This window comes from Rhynchophorus ferrugineus, unplaced genomic scaffold (genome assembly GCF_030347505.1).
Source record: "Rhynchophorus ferrugineus isolate W39M unplaced genomic scaffold, kcgeb_rfMv2 rfM8, whole genome shotgun sequence".
Taxonomy (NCBI): Eukaryota; Metazoa; Arthropoda; class Insecta; order Coleoptera; family Curculionidae; genus Rhynchophorus; species Rhynchophorus ferrugineus.
In genome coordinates, this window is record NW_027472587.1 from 20,839,681 (window position 1) to 20,864,049 (window position 24,369).

The 24,369-nt window shown below is 33.8% G+C and overlaps 1 protein-coding gene across 2 annotated transcripts in view; it reads right to left on the reverse strand.

Moving 5' to 3' along the window:
* The window catches only part of eya (eya transcriptional coactivator and phosphatase 2), a 111,031-nt gene that overhangs the window by 26,630 nt on the left and 60,032 nt on the right, over positions 1-24,369 (reverse strand). Inside the window, exons 1-2 of one of the 2 annotated variants that reach the window (XM_076412937.1) lie at positions 22,260-22,611; positions 19,844-19,890 (exon numbers count right to left, since the gene is read on the reverse strand). In XM_076412937.1, coding sequence (XP_076269052.1) covers positions 19,844-19,890; positions 22,260-22,340 — 128 coding nt within the window. In that variant the 5' untranslated portion in view covers positions 22,341-22,611. Of the gene's footprint in view, positions 1-19,843; positions 19,891-22,259; positions 22,612-24,369 lie in introns of those variants that run through there. The other variant, XM_076412939.1, reaches the window with a different exon arrangement.

Here is a 24,369-nt window from a genome sequence, read left to right on the forward strand (position 1 = left end):
ATTTATTATTAATTGCCGGGCCCTTTTCCCACAACGCTCATCCGATTGATGGGGAATATCGCCGGTGGGCGGCGGCGACGGGGGGGTTCCGGGAGAGAGCGGAGACTTCGCCCAAAAAACCGCTCGTCCATTTTTTTGGTTGAGCAATAGGCCGAGTCGATAATAGATCGTCTCTCGCGTCTTTTCAATCAATCTTTTCTCTGGTCCTCGATTATTTATATCCGAGGTTGGATCCCATCGAATAAACGGTAGAAATCGAGAGTCTTTGGGGTTTTTAAGTCGCTACTTCTGGTTCTAAACGTATGAAATACCTTTCCTAACGAATCATCAACTCTATTATGTATTCTTATGTTGTAATTTCTTGTTATATAACCCTATAAATTAATTTTAAAGCATTTACAACATGATGTTACTGTGTACTGAATCGATTCGGGTGCATTTGTAACCAACTTCATGTGGAAGCCTCACTCTCCAAGAAAACATTTTTTCAATGCGTTGAAAATGTCGCCGAATACTGTGTGGAGCTCATGGCAATCACGCTCCATCGATTTCAATGTGCGAATACTGATTGCGACGTTTTAAAAGGGGCGATTTTGACACCGATGAAGAGCGTTCTGGACACCTGAAAAAAAATGTGGACAAGGATTCCACAAAAAAATAGCTAGATTCTTGGACAATCCCATGATACATTGTTCTTTCGAGCTAAAATCCTTAAACGATCCGAAAGATGGCAAAAAGCTAAGGCGTCAGATTAAACCAAAATCGTCTAAAATTAATTTAAAGACCTAATACATTTTACTTCATTGTTGGCGCTCTTCTTACCATTAACGTAACCTAACTTCTTACAAATATCTCAACCTTATACCTAAACATACCAAGATTATCAAAACTTCTTTTCCAACCGAGAAATATTGTAAAGCTGCATCCAACTTCACAAATAACAATAATAATAATAATAATAATAATAAGTCTTATAAATATAAAGATGCAACAAGAGGCTAAAGACCAAAATAACATTCTGATCAAAAATTGGTTCACCCTATATATATATATATATATATATATATATATATATATATATATATATATATATATATAGATTCCACAAAAAATGGCTAGATTCTTGGACAATCCCATGATACATTGTTCTTTCGAGTTAAAATCCTTAAACGATCCAAAAGATGGCAAAAAGCTAAGGCTAAAAACTAAAAAAATGGCTAGATTCTTGGATAATCCCATGATACATTGTTCTTTCGAGATAAAATCCTTAAACGATCCGAAAGATGGCAAAAAGCTAAGGCGTCAGATTAAACCAAAATCGTCTAAAATTAATTTAAAGACCTAATACATTTTACTTCATTGTTGGCGCTCTTCTTACCATTAACGTAACCTAACTTCTTTATACAAATATCTCAAACCTTATACCTAAACATACCAAGAATATCAAAACTTCCCTCCCAACCGAGAAATATTGTAAAGCTGCATCCAACTTCACGAATAACAATAATAATAATAAGTCTTATAAATATAAAGACGCAACAAGAGTCTAATCATCAAAATAACATTCTGATCAAAAATTGGTTCGCCCTAGGCTAAATAGAAATTAGAATTCTGTGTCAATAAACCTACAAACCCACCTGGAGCAAATACAATTATGGTTGAAGACATGGCGCATTAAAGCCAATGAATCAAAATCCACGCATATAACGTTTACCCTGCGTAGAAGAACATGTCCACCAATGAATATAAATCATCGTCAACTCCCCCAAGCCGAGCAAGTTAAATATCTTGGTATGCATTTAGATCGACGCCTAACCTGGAAGAAGTACATACTCTCTAAACCGAAACAACTAGGACTAAAATTATATCAAATGTATTGGCTCATTGGGCGCAAATCCAAGTTATCATTAGATAACAAGGTATTGCTGTATGAGTCTATACTCAAGCCCATTTGGACATATGGAATTCAACTATGGGGTACCGCTAGCAAATCTAATATATCCATCATTCAACGGTTCCAAAATAAGGTGTTGCGTGCCATTGTTGATGCTCCGTACTATATTTCAAATAAAGTGATACAACGCGATATTCCTCTAGAACCTATAACGAGTGTAATCCAACGTGTTTGTGCGAAGTACTTCGAAAGAGTGTCAGTGCATCCCAATGTACTCGCTAATCAGCTAAATATGCGACGTGATAGTGAAGTGCGTAGACTAAAACGTTTAACACCACCTGATCTGATTACTGGACATATGTAGAGTTTAGAATAAGCATTAGAATAAGACTAATTAATTAAGATAATATTTTATACAGAAGATTGCTTAATGAAGTGATTTTCTACATGCCATGTATATATAATATAAACAAAAGAAATACTTATTGCCAATAGGGCAGATTGTGGACTCACGAAGAGTAATAAAAAAAAAAAAAAGAATTCAGTGTTTCTATAAAGTTGTAAATATGAACATAGCATTCAAAATCTAAAGCTTTCTATAGACCCTTATACTTATATTATTGCTGTGGAGCTATATATCCGAGAAAAAGATAGTTTGATAAAGAATAAGACCATATTTTCAAATTATCCAAGATGATTCATATACAGTGCTTGCAGCACTGCTCTGGCGCACCATATCGATTACAATACATTTAGCTTAATACATTTTATCAAAATAAAAGAATAACTTGAAATATAGACGATGTGGAGACGAAATAAAGTTCCTAAATTCAAAAGAATCTTAACACCCGATGGGCATATCGTCCCTTTCGGTTTCATTTTACTATTATTATATATTTTACAGCACGTTACATAAACAGTGGAGCAAATCAAACTCCAAATCAAAGAGATTTATTAATCCAATGTGGACTTATGGGGTACAAATATAGTGTTGCACTAAGACATCATATCGACTAGTAAACCAATGCTTCCAAAACAAATTTCTTTGGTTAATTACCAAATCTTATGGCTGCGTGATTACGCAGACAACGAAGAGCTTACACGGTGACCTCGAAATCAAATCGATATACGAAGTGATCCAATATTTCGCCTTAAAACTTGAAATAAGGTTGCTAAATCACAACAACGTGAACGCAATACAGCTACTGGCTAACACGCATGAAATCAGAAGATTGAAGCGAAGCAAACCACGCGAACTTGTTTAATATATAAGTGTATTCTTCACTTTAGCTTAAATAGATTAATTTTATTTTAATTTGCCAAATATATACTAACTAGCGACCCGCCCCGGCTTCGCACGGGTGCAATGCTGATACTAAATTAAATACACTACAGAAAAAATATGAACGTTGTATATAAAAACATAGCGGCCCGCTCCGACTTTGCACGGGCATAAAATATATATGCCTATGTCACCCAATGAAAACATGATTAAAATCGATCCAGTATTTTTGGCTCATTCATTACTGCCCTTGGCCTTCACGCATTAAATTTGGAGTAAAACAATTCCTCTTCCCCTATACTTACTATGAAGATTTCCTGCTATCTTTGGAATATCTAAATTCATACAATTTTTATTACATTACACATTTTTAAACGCAAATTTTAAATTTGTAATATCTCCGAAAATATTTGTTTAATTTACATGCTGTAAGGAACCATATTGATCTATATTAATTGCACACTGTATTTAAGGTACTTAATTCGATAAGGATTAATGCCGTATTGCTTAAAATAGCTTCGTAAATAAGCCATTTTCTCACGTAAAAAGTAAACAATAAAAATGGTTAATGTGGGTTATCCCTAAAAGATAAACATATACCATCGCGGACTTTTTTGTAGACCTTTTTATGGTGTACAATACTGTAGTACATTAATTTGATCTAACTCGTAGGGTTAGGCAGCGTTTTTGCTAATTGCTAAATAAGCCTAAAAAAATAGGTTAATTTACGACATCACGTTAGAAACCTCTAAAATTAGCAATGTTGCCTTAGTATATTATGCATGTATTATACATATGAACCTTCCTCTTGAATCACTCTATCTATTGAAAAAAACCGCATCAAAATCCGTTGCGTAGTTTTAAAGATTTAAGCGCACATAGGGATATAGGGACAGAAAAGGCGACTTTGTTTTATACTATGTAGTGATGTATTAATCCCGTACTCGCCTTGCTAGTGTATTAGTGCAAGTATAACAGAACAGTGGTAATAATAATATCTAATGTAGGATATAGTTAATTAAAAAAAATGTTTTTCAAAGTATTTCGTTTATACGTCTTTAAAAACTGTCTTTCGTTTAAACCACAACATTTAAATGTTGCGAATAAAACAATTTCTCTTCTTAACGTTAGTTAATAGGCGCAATATATACGAAGATCAGGCCCTGAAAGATAATTTCGGAAATGTCCTTCGGACCCGTCACAGATGTGTTCAAAACAAAAACAGTTTCACGTGATTTAATGGGTATCTTAAACGTGTCAAACCCGGCGCAGTATTTTATCGCATACCATCGGGGACCCTTGTCCGAAAGTGGCTGTTTTTACAGTTAAAACAACTCTGAACAGATCTACGACAAAATACCTGCTGCCCTAGTAAAAGTGGTCTCTGATCCGGTGAGATAGTATCTGACTTAATGTTAATTGTTCCCGATTTTCACGTATAAACTGAGAAGAGATAAGAGTCAACATGTTATTAATTATACCAAATAAGAGGGAGGATAAATAAAATAACCGAAATATAATTACTTACATAAAGCAACGAATCATACATATCTTACACTCTAAAGTAATCATATGAAGATGAAGAATATCAGTTGAAACTTTTGCTATATGGCCGCTTTTGAAATATGACTGAAAGTTTTAAAGAATTTTTAGTCAAAATTTCATTATGTCTGTATCAATCCATCCAATGGATGAAAAACGAATTGAACGAATTCATGGATTTCAACGAATTCACGGTCAAAGCTTCATTATGTCTGTATCTTTAAAGCCTCTTTGAATATCGAAAAGATAAACCTGTTATTGCACATGTAATTTTACATATAGTCAATTCAAAATACCAGTGGCACGAGTGTTGTAAATTCGTTTTATAGTCAGACAATATTATCCTTGTCATTTTATTCTATTTAGAAAGAGACAGAATTATTTTAGAAAAGTTCGAACATGTAACGGAATGAGCCTGTAAAAGTTGTCCAATTGCCAAACTTTTGAAAATTCTTCAAAATATTATAATTACAGGTTATAAGCCGACAAACGTTGTTTTAATAATTTTGAAATCGCCGCGGTTTTTAATGAAATTATTTTTTCCAATACAGGGTCACTAAAATATCTCAAAAAATAAAAAACAATATAACCTTAAATTCGACAAAAAGAGACCGTGTTTACGCGAAACAGGTGATGAATCAAGATCAATCTTGGTGTTTCAGAGATCAAATATACGAAATGTATAAAACAGTAAGTAGTTTCTTCAATCGAAACATAATTTAATGAAATTATTTCGGAGAAAATTGTTAGTCTGGAAAGTATCCACAAACATCCATAAGAAGTACAGCTATTTGAGAGGTGTAGGTAGAACATCCGTTCATATATTGTTGGATAATCTAGGATTTAAGTGGTGTAAAGATAACCCACGAAGGGTTTTAATGGAACTTCCAGAGATTGTTTTTAAAAGAATACAATTTTTAAAAACATACTAAAATCAAGGAAGAATTATATCAATTTATATTTTTAAAAGAGTCATGAATATTCCAGAATGGTACATTGGGTTGCTCATGGTAAGATGATAGTAAATATAGTGTAAAGACAACAAAGGTTAATGGAAAAAGGTAAACATTGGAATAATTATCAATTAGGTCTTTTATATAGTTCATATAGTTCTTCATGCTAGAAGCAGGAGTGGTTTTATTTCTGGTGCAGAATTAGTGTGTCTCTAAGTCCAAGTAGTTTGAAAATCAGCTTTTAAAGAACTTGGAGGGACCATCAGTTATGTACAATACACCATATATCTACCATATATATATATATATATATAGTACACTGGTGAAGAAAATCCCAACAAGTATATCAACAAAGGCTGCAATTAAGCAATGGCTTAAATTACGTAAAATAAGTTTCGAAGAAATCATGTTAAAGAATGAATTATTTCAAATTATTACTCGGTTATAAATGAAATACTTAATTGCAATTTATGTAATTTAGAATTAAGCTTGAGAAAAGATACATACTAGATCAGATTACTGAATGTTATGGCCACAGAGTACTATGTCTTCCTCCCTATCACTGCATTTTTAATCCAATTGAGTTGATAAGGGGTATTGCAAAGAATTACTACAATAGATATCGATACAATATAGATCAAGTCGAGGAGGATATTCAAACCAGAACTGTCTGGATTCATGGAAAGAGGCATTGTCAAAAATAACTTCGCTTTGTATGAGCTCCAACAGACAGATTGAAGAAGAAATAGACAAATGGTAGAACCTTGAACAATTTTTTAATACATCACTACATAGTATAAAACAAAGTCGCCTTTTCTGTCCCTATATCCCTATGGGCGCTTAAATCTTTAAAACTACGCAACGGATTTTGATGCGGTTTTTTTCAATAGATAGAGTGATTCAAGAGGAAGGTTTATATGTATAATACATGCATAATATACTAAGGCAACATTGCTAATTTTAGAGGTTTCTAACGTGATGTCGTAAATTAACCTATTTTTTTAGGCTTATTTAGCAATTAGCAAAAACGCTGCCTAACCCTACGAGTTAGATCAAATTAATGTACTACAGTATTGTACACCATAAAAAGGTCTACAAAAAAGTCCGCGATGGTATATGTTTATCTTTTAGGGATAACCCACATTAACCATTTTTATTGTTTACTTTTTACGTGAGAAAATGGCTTATTTACGAAGCTATTTTAAGCAATACGGCATTAATCCTTATCGAATTAAGTACCTTAAATACAGTGTGCAATTAATATAGATCAATATGGTTCCTTACAGCATGTAAATTAAACAAATATTTTCGGAGATATTACAAATTTAAAATTTGCGTTTAAAAATGTGTAATGTAATAAAAATTGTATGAATTTAGATATTCCAAAGATAGCAGGAAATCTTCATAGTAAGTATAGGGGAAGAGGAATTGTTTTACTCCAAATTTAATGCGTGCAGGCCAAGGGCAGTAATGAATGAACCAAAAATACTGGATCGATTTTAATCATGTTTTCATTGAGTGACATAGGCATATATATTTTATGCCCGTGCAAAGTCGGAGCGGGCCGCTATGTTTTTATATACAACGTTCATATTTTTTCTGTAGTGTATTTAATTTAGTATCAGCATTGCACCCGTGCGAAGCCGGGGCGGGTCGCTAGTTGGAAATAAACAGTTTGGTTATTAACTTGACTAGTATTTCTGAAAATGACTAGAACTTCAAAGGATGGAAACAAATAAATAAAATATTAAGTACAACAATAAAAATATTAAATATTATTGTAAATAGTCATTATTATGGTATTAATAATACAGTCTTTGACGGCTGGGAATTGCTGTAAGTCGGAAAAACAAGGAAGAGCAATAACATCTCTATTAATTAGTGATATAGATACCGAGAAAGATTCTCAAAACTTAATATTATCAATATTCTTCTTAGATATCATTCTAAAGGTCTTAGATCATTAATACTGTATTAATAATACTGGCTTTGGCGGGTGCGAATTGCCGTAAGTCAGAAAAACCAGGAAGAGCAGTAATATCTCTATTAATTAGTGATATAGGTACCGAGAAAGATTTTCATGATTTAATTTTATCAATTTTCTTCTTTGATATCATTCTAAATAGTCTTACAGCATTATTATGGTGTCGATAATACTGTTTTTGACTACCGACATTTGCTGTAGGTCGGGAAAACAATCGAAACGAACCAGTTTCGATGATATTTGCGTTGTTCGTCAGGATTTTGGAAATGGCGAGGGCAAACAAGACCCGAAACCTAAAGAGACGACGGCCGATGTTTCCTCTGCTTTTCAGTTTCGGGTGCCCGGTGCGTGTGTCGAGCAAACAACGCGCCGCGGTACCGAAGTACCTACTCCGCATTCGTGGAGCGGCCACTCGAGCGATCTTGTTAAAATAGACCGAATTTTCGCCCTGTTTTGGGTCCAAGTCAAACAAGGCGCCTCCTGTCTATCCAAACACTCGGAGGGACTTCCACATTTTTTCACTTTTTCAGTTCAAACACTCGACACCGTTTACACAGTGAAGTACCGTACCGTTTTTGGGCCATGGGAGGTGGTGCCACGGTGAAAGACTAGAAAACAAAGTTTCTTTTTATGTGTTTCATAACATAGCACAGTGTAAATACAGCAAATTATACCAGATAATTCTATAAAATAAATTTGTTAAGGTTGGATAAAAAACGCAGGTCAAGATCTTCTCTAAATTAAGGGCTAACCAGATAGTTTTACACATTTTTATTGATATCTTCATTAAAGGCTTATATATAAAGCAAATGTTGAAGTTCGTCCCTTGAACTATAACGATTTGCTGCAAATTAACCATACTACCATAGCAGGTAATTTTACATATATTGTCGTATTTTTTATTGATATCTTATCCCCAGTCGGATTTAAAAAGAAATGTAATTCAAAAACACTGTATAAAACTTTTAAAATTTTATAGATTTTCAAATTAGTTGAAATGGGTGCCATCTTGTCAATTACATAACTAGAAATACGAAAAATTCTATCAATTTTATGTATATATAACAAACTAATCTCAATTAAGCTCATATTTTTGCAAATATTAATAAAATACCTGTTTTATATCTCCAAATGTTCATCAATTTATCTTTAATTAAACTAAATTAGAAGAAAAAGCACGATCATTATAAAAAATCGAGATTTTTTCTGAGAAAAAAAATCAGATATCCAAATGATTTGAAACTATCATAATGCCGTTAATTAGGGGGCTAAAATAACGTAGAAATCATCATTTTGGCTCTATAGTGAACGGTTTTCAAGATATGGCTAAAAATCAGTTTTAAAGAATTTTTACCCAAATTCTCATTAGGTCCATATCTTAACATATTTCATTATCGAAATACTAATTACACCACGTTATTGAGCATCCAATTCTACATATACCCTGACATCTTCATCAAGCCATCTTAGTTTGAACTAGAGTTAAAAGGAAAAGTCTGAAAATGGCCAAAAATCGCGATTTTTCATGAGTATATATATGGACAAAAGGCCAAAATATTTCAGATCTCCAAATGAGTTGAAACTATCATATGTCCTTAATTAAGGGGCTAAAATAACGTAGAAATCATCATTTTGGTTCTCTAGTGAACGGTTTTCAAGATATGGCTAAAAATCAGTTTTAAAGAATTTTTACCCAATTTCTCATTACGTCCTTATCTTCAAAACATCTTTCGTTATCGAAATATCAATTACACCACGTTATTGAGCATCCAATTCTACATATACCCTGACATCTTCATCAAGCCATCTTAGTTAGAACTAGAGTTAAAAGGAAAAGTCTGAAAATGGCCAAAAATCGCGATTTTTCCTGAGTATATATATGGAAAAAAGGCCAAAATATTTCAGATCTCCAAATGAGCTGAAACTATCATATGTCATTAATTAAGGGGCTGAAATAACGTAGAAATCATCATTTTGGCTCTATAGTGAACGGTTTTCAAGATATGGCTAAAAATCAGTTTTAAATAATTTTTATCCAAATTCTCATCACGCCTATATCTTTAAAACATCTTTAATTATCGAAAATATAATTACACCACGTTATTGAGCATTCAATTTTACACATACCATGACACTTTCATCAAGTCATCTTAGTTTCAACTAGAGTTATATGGAACAGTCTGAAAATGGCCAAAAATCGCGATTTTTCCTGAGTATATATATGGAAAAAAGGCCAAAATATTTCAGATCTCCAAATGAGTTGAAACTATCATATGTCGTCAATTAAGGGGCTAAAATAACGTAGAAATCATCATTTTGGCTCTATAGTGAACGGTTTTCAAGATATGGCTAAAAATCAGTTTTAAATAATTTTTATCCAAATTCTCATCACGCCTATATCTTTAAAACATCTTTAATTATCGAAAATATAATTACACCACGTTATTGAGCATCCAATTCTACACATACCCCGACATCTTCACCAAGCCATCTTAGTTTGAACTAGAGTTAAAAGGAAAAGTCTGAAAATGGCCAAAAATCGCGATTTTTCCTGAGTATGGAAAAAAGGCCAAAATATTTCAGATCTCCAAATGAGCTGAAACTATCATATGTCATTAATTAAGGGGCTGAAATAACGTAGAAATCATCATTTTGGTTCTATAGTGAACGGTTTTCAAGATATGGCTAAAAATCAGTTTTAAAGAATTTTTATCCAAATTCCCATCACGCCTATATCTTTAAAGCATCTTTAATTATCGAAAATATAATTACACCACGTTATTGAGCATCCAATTTTACATATACCATGACACTTTCATCAAGCCATCTTAGTTTCAACTAGAGTTATATGGAACAGTCTGAAAATGGCCAAAAATCGCGATTTTTCCTGAGTATATATATGGAAAAAAGGCCAAAATATTTCAGATCTCCAAATGAGTTGAAACTATCATATGTCCTTAATTAAGGGGCTAAAATAACGTAGAAATCATCATTTTGGCTCTATAGTGAACGGTTTTCAAGATATGGCTAAAAATCAGTTTTAAATAATTTTTATCCAAATTCTCATCACGCCTATATCTTTAAAACATCTTTAATTATCGAAAATATAATTACACCACGTTATTGAGCATCCAATTTTACACATACCATGACACTTTCATCAAGTCATCTTAGTTTCAACTAGAGTTATATGGAACAGTCTGAAAATGGCCAAAAATCGCGATTTTTCCTGAGTATATATATGGAAAAAAGGCCAAAATATTTCAGATCTCCAAATGAGTTGAAACTATCATATGTCGTCAATTAAGGGGCTAAAATAACGTAGAAATCATCATTTTGGCTCTATAGTGAACGGTTTTCAAGATATGGCTAAAAATCAGTTTTAAATAATTTTTATCCAAATTCTCATCTCGCCTATATCTTTAAAACATCTTTAATAGTCGAAAATATAATTACACCACGTTATTGAGCATCCAATTCTACACATACCCCGACATCTTCACCAAGCCATCTTAGTTTGAACTAGAGTTAAAAGGAAAAGTCTGAAAATGGCCAAAAATCGCGATTTTTCCTGAGTATGGAAAAAAGGCCAAAATATTTCAGATCTCCAAATGAGTTGAAACTATCATATGTCCTTAATTAAGGGGCTAAAATAACGTAGAAATCATCATTTTGGTTCTATAGTGAACGGTTTTCAAGATATGGCTAAAAATCAGTTTTAAAGAATTTTTATCCAAATTCCCATCACGCCTATATCTTTAAAGCATCTTTAATTATCGAAAATATAATTACACCACGTTATTGAGCATCCAATTTTACATATACCATGACACTTTCATCAAGCCATCTTAGTTTCAACTAGAGTTATATGGAACAGTCTGAAAATGGCCAAAAATCGCGATTTTTCCTGAGTATATATATGGAAAAAAGGCCAAAATATTTCAGATCTCCAAATGAGTTGAAATTATCATATGTCATTAATTAAGGGGCTAAAATAACGTAGAAATCATCATTTTGGCTCTATAGTGAACGGTTTTCAAGATATGGCTAAAAATCAGTTTTAAATAATTTTTATCCAAATTCTCATCTCGCCTATATCTTTAAAACATCTTTAATAGTCGAAAATATAATTACACCACGTTATTGAGCATCCAATTCTACACATACCCCGACATCTTCACCAAGCCATCTTAGTTTGAACTTGAGTTATAAGGAAAAGTCTGAAAATGGCCAAAAATCGCGATTTTTCCTGAGTATATATATGGAAAAAAGGCCAAAATATTTCAGATCTCCAAATGAGTTGAAACTTCCATATGTCGTTAATTAAGGGGCTAAAATAACGTAGAAATCATTAATTTTGTTCTATAGTTAAAGATTTTCAAGATATGGCTGAAAATCAGTTTTAAAGAATTTTTATCCAAATTCTCATCACGCCTATATCTTTAAAACATCTTTAATTATCGAAAATATAATTACACCACGTTATTGAGCATCCAATTTTACATATACCATGACACTTTCATCAAGCCATCTTAGTTCCAACTAGAGTTATATGGAACAGTCTGAAAATGGCCAAAAATCGCGATTTTTCCTGAGTATATATATGGAAAAAAGGCCAAAATATTTCAGATCTCCAAATGAGCTGAAACTATCATATGTCATTAATTAAGGGGCTGAAATAACGTAGAAATCATCATTTTGGCTCTATAGTGAACGGTTTTCAAGATATGGCTAAAAATCAGTTTTAAAGAATTTTTATCCAAATTCCCATCACGCCTATATCTTTAAAGCATCTTTAATTATCGAAAATATAATTACACCACGTTATTGAGCATCCAATTTTACATATACCATGACACTTTCATCAAGCCATCTTAGTTTCAACTAGAGTTATATGGAACAGTCTGAAAATGGCCAAAAATCGCGATTTTTCCTGAGTATATATATGGAAAAAAGGCCAAAATATTTCAGATCTCCAAATGAGCTGAAACTATCATATGTCATTAATTAAGGGGCTGAAATAACGTAGAAATCATCATTTTGGCTCTATAGTGAACGGTTTTCAAGATATGGCTAAAAATCAGTTTTAAATAATTTTTATCCAAATTCTCATCACGCCTATATCTTTAAAACATCTTTAATTATCGAAAATATAATTACACCACGTTATTGAGCATCCAATTCTACACATACCCCGACATCTTCACCAAGCCATCTTAGTTTGAACTTGAGTTATAAGGAAAAGTCTGAAAATGGCCAAAAATCGCGATTTTTCCTGAGTATATATATGGAAAAAAGGCCAAAATATTTCAGATCTCCAAATGAGTTGAAACTTCCATATGTCGTTAATTAAGGGGCTAAAATAACGTAGAAATCATTAATTTTGTTCTATAGTTAAAGGTTTTCAAGATATGGCTAAAAATCAGTTTTAAATAATTTTTATCCAAATTCTCATCACGCCTATATCTTTAAAACATCTTTAATTATCGAAAATATAATTACACCACGTTATTGAGCATTCAATTCTACATATACCCTGATATGTTAATCAACCCCTCTTAGTTTGAACAAGAGTTATAAGGAAAAGTCTGAAAATGGCCAAAAATCGCGATTTTTCCTGAGTATATATATGGAAAAAAGGCCAAAATATTTCAGATCTCCAAATGAGCTGAAACTATCATATGTCATTAATTAAGGGGCTGAAATAACGTAGAAATCATCATTTTGGCTCTATAGTGAACGGTTTTCAAGATATGGCTAAAAATCAGTTTTAAAGAATTTTTATCCAAATTCTCATCACGCCTATATCTTTAAAACATCTTTAATTATCGAAAATATAATTACACCACGTTATTGAGCATCTAATTCTACATATACCCCGACATCTTCATCAAGCCATCTTAGTTTGAACTAGAGTTATAAGGAAAAGTCTGAAAATGGCCAAAAATCGCGATTTTTCCTGAGTATACATATGGAAAAAAGGCCAAACTATTTCAGATCTCCAAATAAGCTAAAATTTTCATATTACACCAAATTAGGGATGAAAAAAGCGTAGAACCCATCAATTTTGCTATATCACAAATTGTTTTTAAGATACGGCTGAAAATAAGTTTTAAATAATTTTGTTCCAAGTTTAATTTTGACTATATCTTTAAAACGTTCTTATACATCGACAAAATAATTACACCGCATTATTGAGCATCCAATTTTTCATACACTCTTACAATTTCATCATTATATATTGATTTAAAACATAGTTACAGGCGAAATGAAATGAAACTTAAAATAACTTTAATCGTATGTATACTGTGTGAGTTGCATCTTGGTTTGATTTAGACTTAGGAACAGGGGTTGGGGTAACAAGGGCTAACAGTAAGATGCTCTGATTGTAATTTTGATAACATTCTGAACCTTATTAATCATTTTAATTTACAGTTATCGGGCAATTTTCGCCATTACATCTTAGTTTTAACTAGGTGTGAAAGTGAAAGAAAAAAACTACAACCAACACTACTCTAAAACTCGTTCGAATATCCAACTAATATTGAATCATCCCGTCGTGCTTTTAATTTAACATATGTTCCGAGATTTCCAACAATGTATCTTTGATTAAAATTCATTATATCAAGATCTGGTCACACTTTGAACACTAATCTTGTATATTTGTTTGTCCGTATCAACGAAGCATCTTTATCTTCATCACTGGGGATATTAATATCACCATAAAATCACGAAACACATCTTGATACTATTAACGACGGGCTGGTTCGAGCCGTTTTGATTTAAGAGGGTCTTCTAGCAAATCCCTCGATATTTTACAGAGAGGCAACACCCCTGTCACGGCTCTGTTGACGTTACCAAGACCGTTTCACCGTTAGAAGCCCGGGCCTTGAAGGAGTCGAGGAAAAACAACGACGACCACTCCTGGTCGGCCGCTATCCAACGTCTCCTCCAATATAATTAAGATAACGAGCTTGATACGACGCAGGTCCGTCTCTCTCGGGCCGACCATCGACCAGATATTGACCCTCGGGAACTGTTAAAACCGAAAATTCCTCCGAGACCGCATATGGCTCGGCGTAATTTGACGTTCTGGGTATTAGCCGGTGACAGTTTTGGAATAAATGCCCGCAGATGTGGGCGATTGTTGTCGTTTTTCATCTCGGGACGGCTCTGGGTCGTGTTCGGGACCAGTAGAAACACACACACACGACTATTTAAATACCATCGAATCAACAGGCAGTCAGGACATCTTATGCACGGTTAACGGTTGATGTTAATCATTAAATATAGCAAAGAGTGCTAATTAAAACTCTTATAACGACGCTAAAGACATGTTATTATATCGAAAGAAAAAATATATCAAGAAATTCACAATAATGAATCTATCTTCACTTCTGTTCAGTTTCTACGAAAAAAATAATGGGTTAGAGATAACGAAGTATATATTATATGCAATATATTTAAAACAAATATATCAAGAACAAGCTTTTGTCTATGAAGGTTAAAAGGTATGTTCAGTTATATTCGTAGATATAGCTCCAGCCGCCTTCGATAAGGTATGGCATGACGGCCTTGTTGATAAACTACAGAAAATGTTACCGAAACAATATAGTGAGCTATTGAAATCGTACATTACAGTCCGAATGTTTAGAGTCAAACACGAGGAAGCTTGCTCCTTATTCAAATATCGAAAAAACAAACCCGCTATAGATCCGTCTTAAAAAATATTGATACTTTTATCAATCTACTTCTGTTTAAACCAAATTTACATGCAAATGGCCAAAAACTGACAAAAATCGTGATTTTTTCACGAGCAAAAAAGGCAAAACAGTATCAGATCACCAAATGAGCCTAAACTTCCATATTGTCGTTAATTATGAGTCGTTTTTAAGCATACAATTTTACATATAGCATGAAGCCCCTCAGTGGTGTGAACCGAAATTATAAGGAAAGGTCTGAAAAGGGTCTAAAATCGCCATTTTCCTGTGAATGGATATGGAAAAAAGGTGAGAAAAGTCAGATCACCAAATGAGAAATCAATCAAAACCAAATAGAATCATCAAGTTTGCAAATCAGTTTTTAAGAAATTTAACCCCAATTTTCATTACCTCTATATCTTTAAATACCAATAATCTTCTGATCTTTCAATACCGAAAAAATAATTACACCACCATATTTAGCATCAAATTTTGCATACACTAATGTTTTCATAAAATCAAAAAATGGTCTAAAATCGCGATATTTTCTGATATATGGAAAAAATTCCAAAATACTTCAGATCTCCAAATGAGCTGAAACTTCCATATGTCGTTAATTATGGGGCGAAAAAAACGTAGAAATCATCAATTTTGCTTTATACTTAACAGGTTTCAAGATATGGCTAAAAATCAGTTTTAAAGAATTTTTACCCAAATTCTCATTACGTCCTTATCTTCAAAACATCTTTCGTTATCGAAATAACAATTACACCACGTTGTTGACCATCCAATTTTACATATACTCTGACACTTTCATCAAGCCACCTTAGTTTCAACTAGAGTTATAAGGAAAAGTCTGAAAATGACCAAAAATCGCGATTTTTCCCGAGTATATATATGGAAAAAAGGCCACAATATCTCAGATCTCCAATTGAGCTGAAACTTCCATATGTCGTTAATTATGGGGCGAAAAAAACGTAGAAATCATCAATTTTGCTCTATAGTTAACGGTTTTCAAGATATGGCTAAAAATCAGTTTTAAAGAATTTTTACCCAAATTCTCATTACGTCCATATCTTTAAAACATGTTTCATTATCGAAATAATAATTACACCACGTTATTGAGCATCCAATTTTACATATACCTTGACACTTTCATCAAGCCATCTTACTTTCAACAAGAGTTATAAGGAAAAGTGTAAAAATGGCCAAAAATCGCGATTTTTCCTGAGTATATATATGGAAAAAAGGCCAAAATATTTCAGATCTCCAAATGAGCTGAAACTATCATATATCGTTAATTAAGAGGCGAAAAAAACGTAGAAATCATCAATTTTGCTCTATAGTTAACGGTTTTCATGATATGGCTAAAAATCAGTTTTAAAGAATTTTTACCCAAATTCTCATTACGTCCTTATCTTCAAAACATCTTTCGTTATCGAAATAACAATTACGCCACGTTGTTGAGCATCCAATTTTACATATACTGTGACACTTTAATCGAGCCATCTTAGTTTCAACTAGAGTTACATGGAACAGTCTGAAAATGGCCAAAAATCGCGATTTTTCCTGAGTATATGGAAAAAAAGGCCAAAATATTTCAGATCTCCAAATGAGCTGAAACTTCCATATGTCGTTAATTATGGGGCGAAAAAAACGTAGATATCATCAATTTTGCTCTATAGTTAACGGTTTTCAAGATATGGCTAAAAATCAGTTTTAAAGAATTTTTACCCAAATTCTCATTACGTCCTTATCTTCAAAACATCTTTCGTTATCGAAATAACAATTACACCACGTTATTGAGCATCCAATTTTACATATACCATGACACTTTCATCAAGCCATCTTAGTTTCAACAAGAGTTATATGGAAAAGTCTGAAAATGACCAAAAATCGCGATTTTTCCTGAGTATATATATATGGAAAAAAGGCCAAAATATTTCAGATCTCCAAATGAGCTGAAACTTCCATATGTCGTTAATTATGGGGCTAAAAAAACGTAGAAATCATCAATTTTGCTCTATAGTTAACGGTTTTCAAGATATGGCTAAAAATCAGTTTTAAAGAATTTTTACCCAAATTCTCATTACGTCCTTATCTTCAAAACATCTTTCGTTATCGAAATTACAATTACACCACGTTGTTGAACATCCAATTTTACATATACTCTGACACTTTCATCAAGCCATCTTAGTTTCAACTAGAGTTATAAGGAAAAGTCTGAAAATGGCCAAAAATCGCGATTTTTCCCGAGTATATATATGGAAAAAAGGCCAAAATATTTCAGATCTCCAAATGAGCTGAAACTTCCATATGTCGTTAATTATGGGGCGAAAAAAAACGTAGAAATCATCAATTTTGCTCTATAGTTAACGGTTTTCAAGATATGGCTAAAAATCAGTTTTAAAGAATTTTTACCCAAATTCTCATCACGCCTATATCTTTAAAACATCTTTCGTTATCGAAATAACAATTACACCACGTTATTGAGCATCCAATTTTACATATACCTTGACACTTTCATCAAGCCATCTTAGTTTCAACAAGAGTTATAAGGAAAAGTGTAAAAATTGCCAAAAATCGCGATTTTTCCTGAGTATATATATGGAAAAAAGGCCAAAATAATTCAGATCTCTAAATGAGCTGAAACTATTATATGTCGTTAATTAAGGGGCGAAAAAAACGTAGAAATCATCAATTTTGCTCTATAGTTAACGGTTTTCATGATATGGCTAAAAATCAGTTTTAAAGAATTTTTACCCAAATTCTCATTACGTCCTTATCTTCAAAACATCTTTCGTTATCGAAATAACAATTACACCACGTTGTTGAGCATCCAATTTTACATATACTGTGACACTTTCATCGAGCCATCTTAGTTTCAACTAGAGTTATCTGGAAAAGTCTGAAAATGACCAAAAATCGCGATCGCGAAAAAAGGCCAAAATATTTCAGATCTCCAAATGAGCTGAAACTTCCATATGTCGTTAATTATGGGGCGAAAAAAACGTAGAAATCATCAATTTTGCTCTATAGTTAACGGTTTTCAAGATATGGCTAAAAATCAGTTTTAAAGAATTTTTACCCAAATTCTCATTACGTCCTTATCTTCAAAACATCTTTCGTTATCGAAATAACAATTACACCACGTTATTGAGCATCCAATTTTACATATACCATGACACTTTCATCAAGCCATCTTAGTTTCAACAAGAGTTATAAGGAAAAGTCTGAAAATGGCCAAAAATCGCGATTTTTCCTGAGTATATATATGGAAAAAAGGCCACAATATTTCAGATCTCCAATTGAGCTGAAACTTCCATATGTCGTTAATTATGGGGCGAAAAAAACGTAGAAATCATCAATTTTGCTCTATAGTTAACGGTTTTCAAGATATGGCTAAAAATCAGTTTTAAAGAATTTTTACCCAAATTCTCATTACGTCTTTATCTTCAAAACATCTTTCGTTATCGAAATAACAATTACACCACGTTGTTGAGCATCCAATTTTACATATACCATGACACTTTCATCGAGCCATCTTAGTTTCAACTAGAGTTATATGGAAAAGTCTGAAAATGACCAAAAATCGCGATTTTTTCTGAGTATATATATAAAAGAAGGGCGACAAAAACGTAGTAATTAACGTTTTTCAAGATACAGCTAAAAATCAGTTTAAAAGTCTCCGTAGCTAAAATATAATTTTGTCTATATGTGTAAAACGACTTTATATATCGACAAAATAAATACACTACACTATTACAGACACAATTTTACATATATTGATTGAAACCAAAGTTACAGACGCATATTTAATCACTTCACATTTACTTTTCTCTCACACAAGGACCTTCATATCCCAAAATCCTTTTTTGGATGGGAAACGCGAAAAATTAAAGATAATAAGAGAATGTTATAAGAACAAATTTGAGATAATAATGCAAATACTAACTCATACGTAAAAATTACGCGAGATTGTAGGCTAATTTATCGATCTGATGCCATAAAAAAAGAGAAAATATTAAAATAAAATTAAAAATAATTTACAGTAACGACCTCAGAGAGGCGTACGGATTATATGCTTTAAATTCAACGAATTAAGTGCGCGTTAAAAAAGATCTAATCGCCATACGACCCCATTGGATTGTGGAAATCACGTTCCGTACTCGCCGTAGCTCGCGTTCCCCCTATTCTCCCGACACTCGCGCCCATTTTGTCCTTTGTGCCGGCTAAGGTACGAAATGTAGACCACACAAATTGACCGTACGTGATGATCGGGCCATTCGCCAAGGCCCGAACCCAAAACAATACGCCGGTCTTTCCTGTTATTAATTGCCCTGTCAACTATGACGATTTTCCAACTGAAAACCGCCCAACATTGTTGCCGCGAGGCGGAGGAAACGATGCCCGGTGCCCTGGCGCGTATTTTCACAAGTATCGGCGAGTTAAAGAAGCACCAAGTGGTAAATGACGAACTGGACTAACCTGTCTCTCTCCGAAGCGTCTGACGTTTCTGTTCGGGCCCTCTTCACCTGAAACAAGAAAATCAATCAATACCCTTTCGTTTTCCTTCGCGAACGAAAATATATCTGTGCATATACGTATATATCACACTGCACAAGCACCAATAACAATAAATGAATGAACACTGGTGCAAAACTTCGTTGGAAGGCACATGTAGAAAAGAAACGGAAAGAGCTGGAGTTAAAATATAGGAAAATGTATTGGTTTTTTGTTATGTATGTATTTTGTTGATTGGTACAGTATAATGCACATAGTATATCTAGGTTTAAGTTATTATAAAAACAAATTGTAGGTTAGTCGGTGACGACTGGTAATAGTGTAATAAATTTAAAAAAATGCTTTCGATATATTGGATATAATAAGCAAAAAACGACAAGAAAAACCATTTGAAATGTCTGAAAACTATGATTAATTAAAAAATAGACCGAGAATAACGGTTCTGCCCAATATTATTACAGACAACAAGGAAATACGAACGAATAATTGTCGTTCGTTCACGTAACTTACGAAAAAACGATATATATTAAATGTAATACTAACAAAACAACATAATGGAAACCTACTTTAGATTTATATAAAAAAAACTGAAATGACTTGTCCAAGCCCCAAACTAGCAGCAGACCATTATAATGTATTATTTTTTATACAGATTTAAAGATATTATTAGAGATAATAAAACAGAAAATAAGTAGAGTTGCAAAACTGTTAGGAACAACACGGTTTGCCGCTAATCTTGAGTAGAATAGGTAAATACATAAGAATCAGTAACGTGTTACCATTAGAAAAATTGTAAAAAAAGAAGAAAATCTTGATAAAACTAAAATGAGTATTAGTAGAATTAGAAATAGACAATAACAACTGAAATTCAAACAGATGGACATGTCTAAAATGTCAAATATTGATAAAGGTTTGTTAAATTAATGATGTTTCCGTCCTAAATAATTAGAGATAACAAAGCGTGATTAACATAGCATTAGACAATAAAACGAATAGATGTTCCTTGTTGATCTAATTTATGGGAGAAACATATACTTTAATGACAATATTAGTAAAGGAAAAAATAAAATAATTCATTCAAAGCCGTGTTGACATTAGCAAAAATAGAAATTATTGATAATACTGAACTGAATCAGACAGATCTTCTAATAGTTCTATCTAATTCGTCAAATCAAGAGTGTTTTTCGTATTTAGTAATTAAAAGTAATACAAAATTATTCACATATTATGAAACTATTAAATTATGATGATGCTGTTGGCATAATTTACGAAAAAATAAAAAATCTCAAATACCCACAGATTGTTGAGACTTATTATTTCTCAAATAAGTTCCGTTGGGGTTTAAAAAGCATCAGAGATAACAAAATGAAAGACAGGCGTATGTAGCATTGAAACAGGTTGTCAAAACAAATGAATAATGCAAATATTAAATAGCGAAAAGGCTGAATTTTTAAATACAAACGGGTGAGTGAACCTCAACAACGTTTTCTGTCCATTAAGCGACGGGTAGGAGGTATACTGAACAATTTTTAACGAAAACTGTGTTTAGAACACCAGAAAATAAGATATAAACCAACCGACACTGGTCAACAGCGCTTGATACGTCCGGCAAAAGAACCGCGACCACCGTGCCGAGGTATTTCTTCCTACTTTCTGCATCAACACCGTTAGGATGTTCAAATCGGCCGTCACATCTCCTCCGGCGAGGAGAAAATAAGTCACCAAGACAACTGGCGACATAAATCATTCACCCAGTCGAAAGATACATCTCGACGATTTATCTACCTCCGAGGGACAGCGGCTAGTGACCGACGATTCGTTACAAAACAACACTATAAAAAGCGCGACCGAGAGTTAATCTTCCCTTTATTCTCCGTGGTCGCGAGATTTTTGCATATTTTATTAATCCGCAGCGTTCGGTCGGATTATTTATCGTTTAAACATCGTTCGCCGTTGAGTAGATGGTGTTAATCAATACGATAATGAGTATAAAACGCCATAAAAGGCACAAACGACAGTAAATATCTCATTATTTTTCTATAAATGGGAATATTTTATTAGCTTACAATGTTATATCAACAAAGCCCTCTGGAAACATCACCGAAAAAATCAATGTTTGGAAAATTAACTACTTTCAATTCAAGTAGGCCGTGGACGATGATAAATTAATGGTTTCGCGTTGAAAACCGACATAATAGGAGATTATTAGTCGAATATATTATTAATCCGTTCCGGTACTACCTGTTTCAACTACTGGCGCTACCTTTTACTTAATATCGAACATGATCTACAACTAAATTAATTCTAAACTCACGATTTTCAATACATAATAAGATGCAAAACATCAAAATTTGACAACTAATTGTCAAGACGGACGTACCTTGGGTTCGCACATTTTATCGATCATTGTGCAGCGGGAAGTTTGCGAGTTCAAGTAATTGCAAGGCATTAACGTCACCATGTCTTCAGGTAACCAACGGTTTGTGTCTGGACGGCGTATCCCACTACATTTGTAGACTCCGAAATTCGATGGGAGAGACGAGCACTGTAATCACAAGCGAGAACCGTCACTGTCAAAAAGTAAAGAAAACACCGGTGCAGTCGGTCACTTCGGTTGTTGTTATTATTGCGTTTTGTCTTATTCTCGATTGCAATCGGTCGAACCCAATCGATATAGCGTCGGCTGTAACCTGAGCGGCAAAACAACACCACAACGGACAAACTTCGACTGCAGGCCCGAAAGCCGTTCGGCGGGGAGCCGAAACCCCTAACCCCTCTCGCGGTCGACCCGTGAATTAAAACGACCCTCTCCCGGCCAATCGCGCGCCTCGTCCGACCGGTATCGGCGGCCGGGTGGGCGTGGCCCGCGCGATCTGTGCGGTTGGTGGGGCGCAGTGCAGTTCGGCATTGGAAAGGAACGGGGTTTTTGTTCTTCGCTTTGGTATATAGTTTTTTGTCTGATTTGTTCTTTTCGTTGCCGTTAAGTTTTTCGGGAAGTATTATGGGGCCGATGTATGTCGTTGCTTCCGAGTGGAGTCGGTATGTATGGAAATAGTTGGGAAATCTCCGTGTTCGTTTACAATTTCTATTACTCCGGGAGTATCGGTAAAAGTTTTGGTACCCCTGTAATGTTCATACAACTTTTATTGGTTTAAATATAAAATTAAACGCGGAAATGAAAACAGAGTTCAACAAACATGTTATTATGTTATCATATGCAAATTAACTATAAAATTTACATGAATGAGTCAAATTGTGTATTAAATATCCATTATCCTACTTTGATAGCTTTTCCGCCAATTGTTATATCGTAGTATAGAATCGTAATAGTGACGTCAAAGTCAAACATTGACAGTGACATCGGTCTAAGTTAAACTAAACAATTGCCGTGGTTTATTTTGTTCTGTGTTTATTATCAAAACTATATGATAAGTCTCAATTGTAATAATATTCTTCGGTGACATTAAAAAATTTGACTTGAGCCAGTGACAGTGACACATTAACGTCAAACCCGACCCGACAAAAAATCGAGCGGGCTTAAAATAATAATCGCTGACGGTTCCAAGGCACCACGGATTTTCGGGACGATACCACGAGACGCCAACGAACAATCATAATAAGGAGAGGAAAAAACGGGGACGATATTTCATCCTTAGGTAGTCCCCGCATTTTAAATAGGAATTTTACCGTCGTTTTTTCCTCCGACGTCTATTTTAGATGGGTCTCAAATTAAGAGGCTGCCTGAAATATGCTTCGGTCTCGCGTTACATCTCGCGGCGGCCTGTAAATTAGGCCTTAATTGGCTGCGCGAAAGTATCCCCGGAATGCGCCGCCGATTTATTGCGTTGAGGTTATGTCACGGTCCTTCCGGTCCGCGGAGGGAAGATTTTCTCGGGGTTTTCCGCGGCCGCTGGCGTCTTCGGGCGCGTCCAGGTGCGGTTCAGGCTAAGGGATAGAGTAACAAAATCACAAGAGTCTAGTTCCGGACAATCGCCACACGCGCACGGGGATTTGAGTTTGCGACGTTGCCATTTGTTGAAACTTATCCGTATATTTGAAGAGTATAAGATAAATAGAATGAATTACCTTGAATTCACGAGTTAACATAATATTTCTGTTGACACCCAAGTTAAAATGTTTTTTTATCTGCTATAATATTTTTTTTATTACTCTTCGTGAGTCTACAATCTGCCCTATTGGCAATAAGTATTTCTTCTGTTTATATTATATGGCATGTAGAAAATCACTTCATTAAGCAATCTTCTGTATAAAATATTATCTTAATTAATTAGTCTTATTCTAATGCTTATTCTAAACTCTACATATGTCCAGTAATCAGATCAGGTGGTGTTAGACGTTTTAGTCTACGCACTTCACTATCACGTCGCATATTTAGCTGGTTAGCGAATACATTGGGATGCACTGACACTCTTTCGAAGTACTTCACACAAACACGTTGAATTACACTCGTTATAGGTTCTAGAGGAATA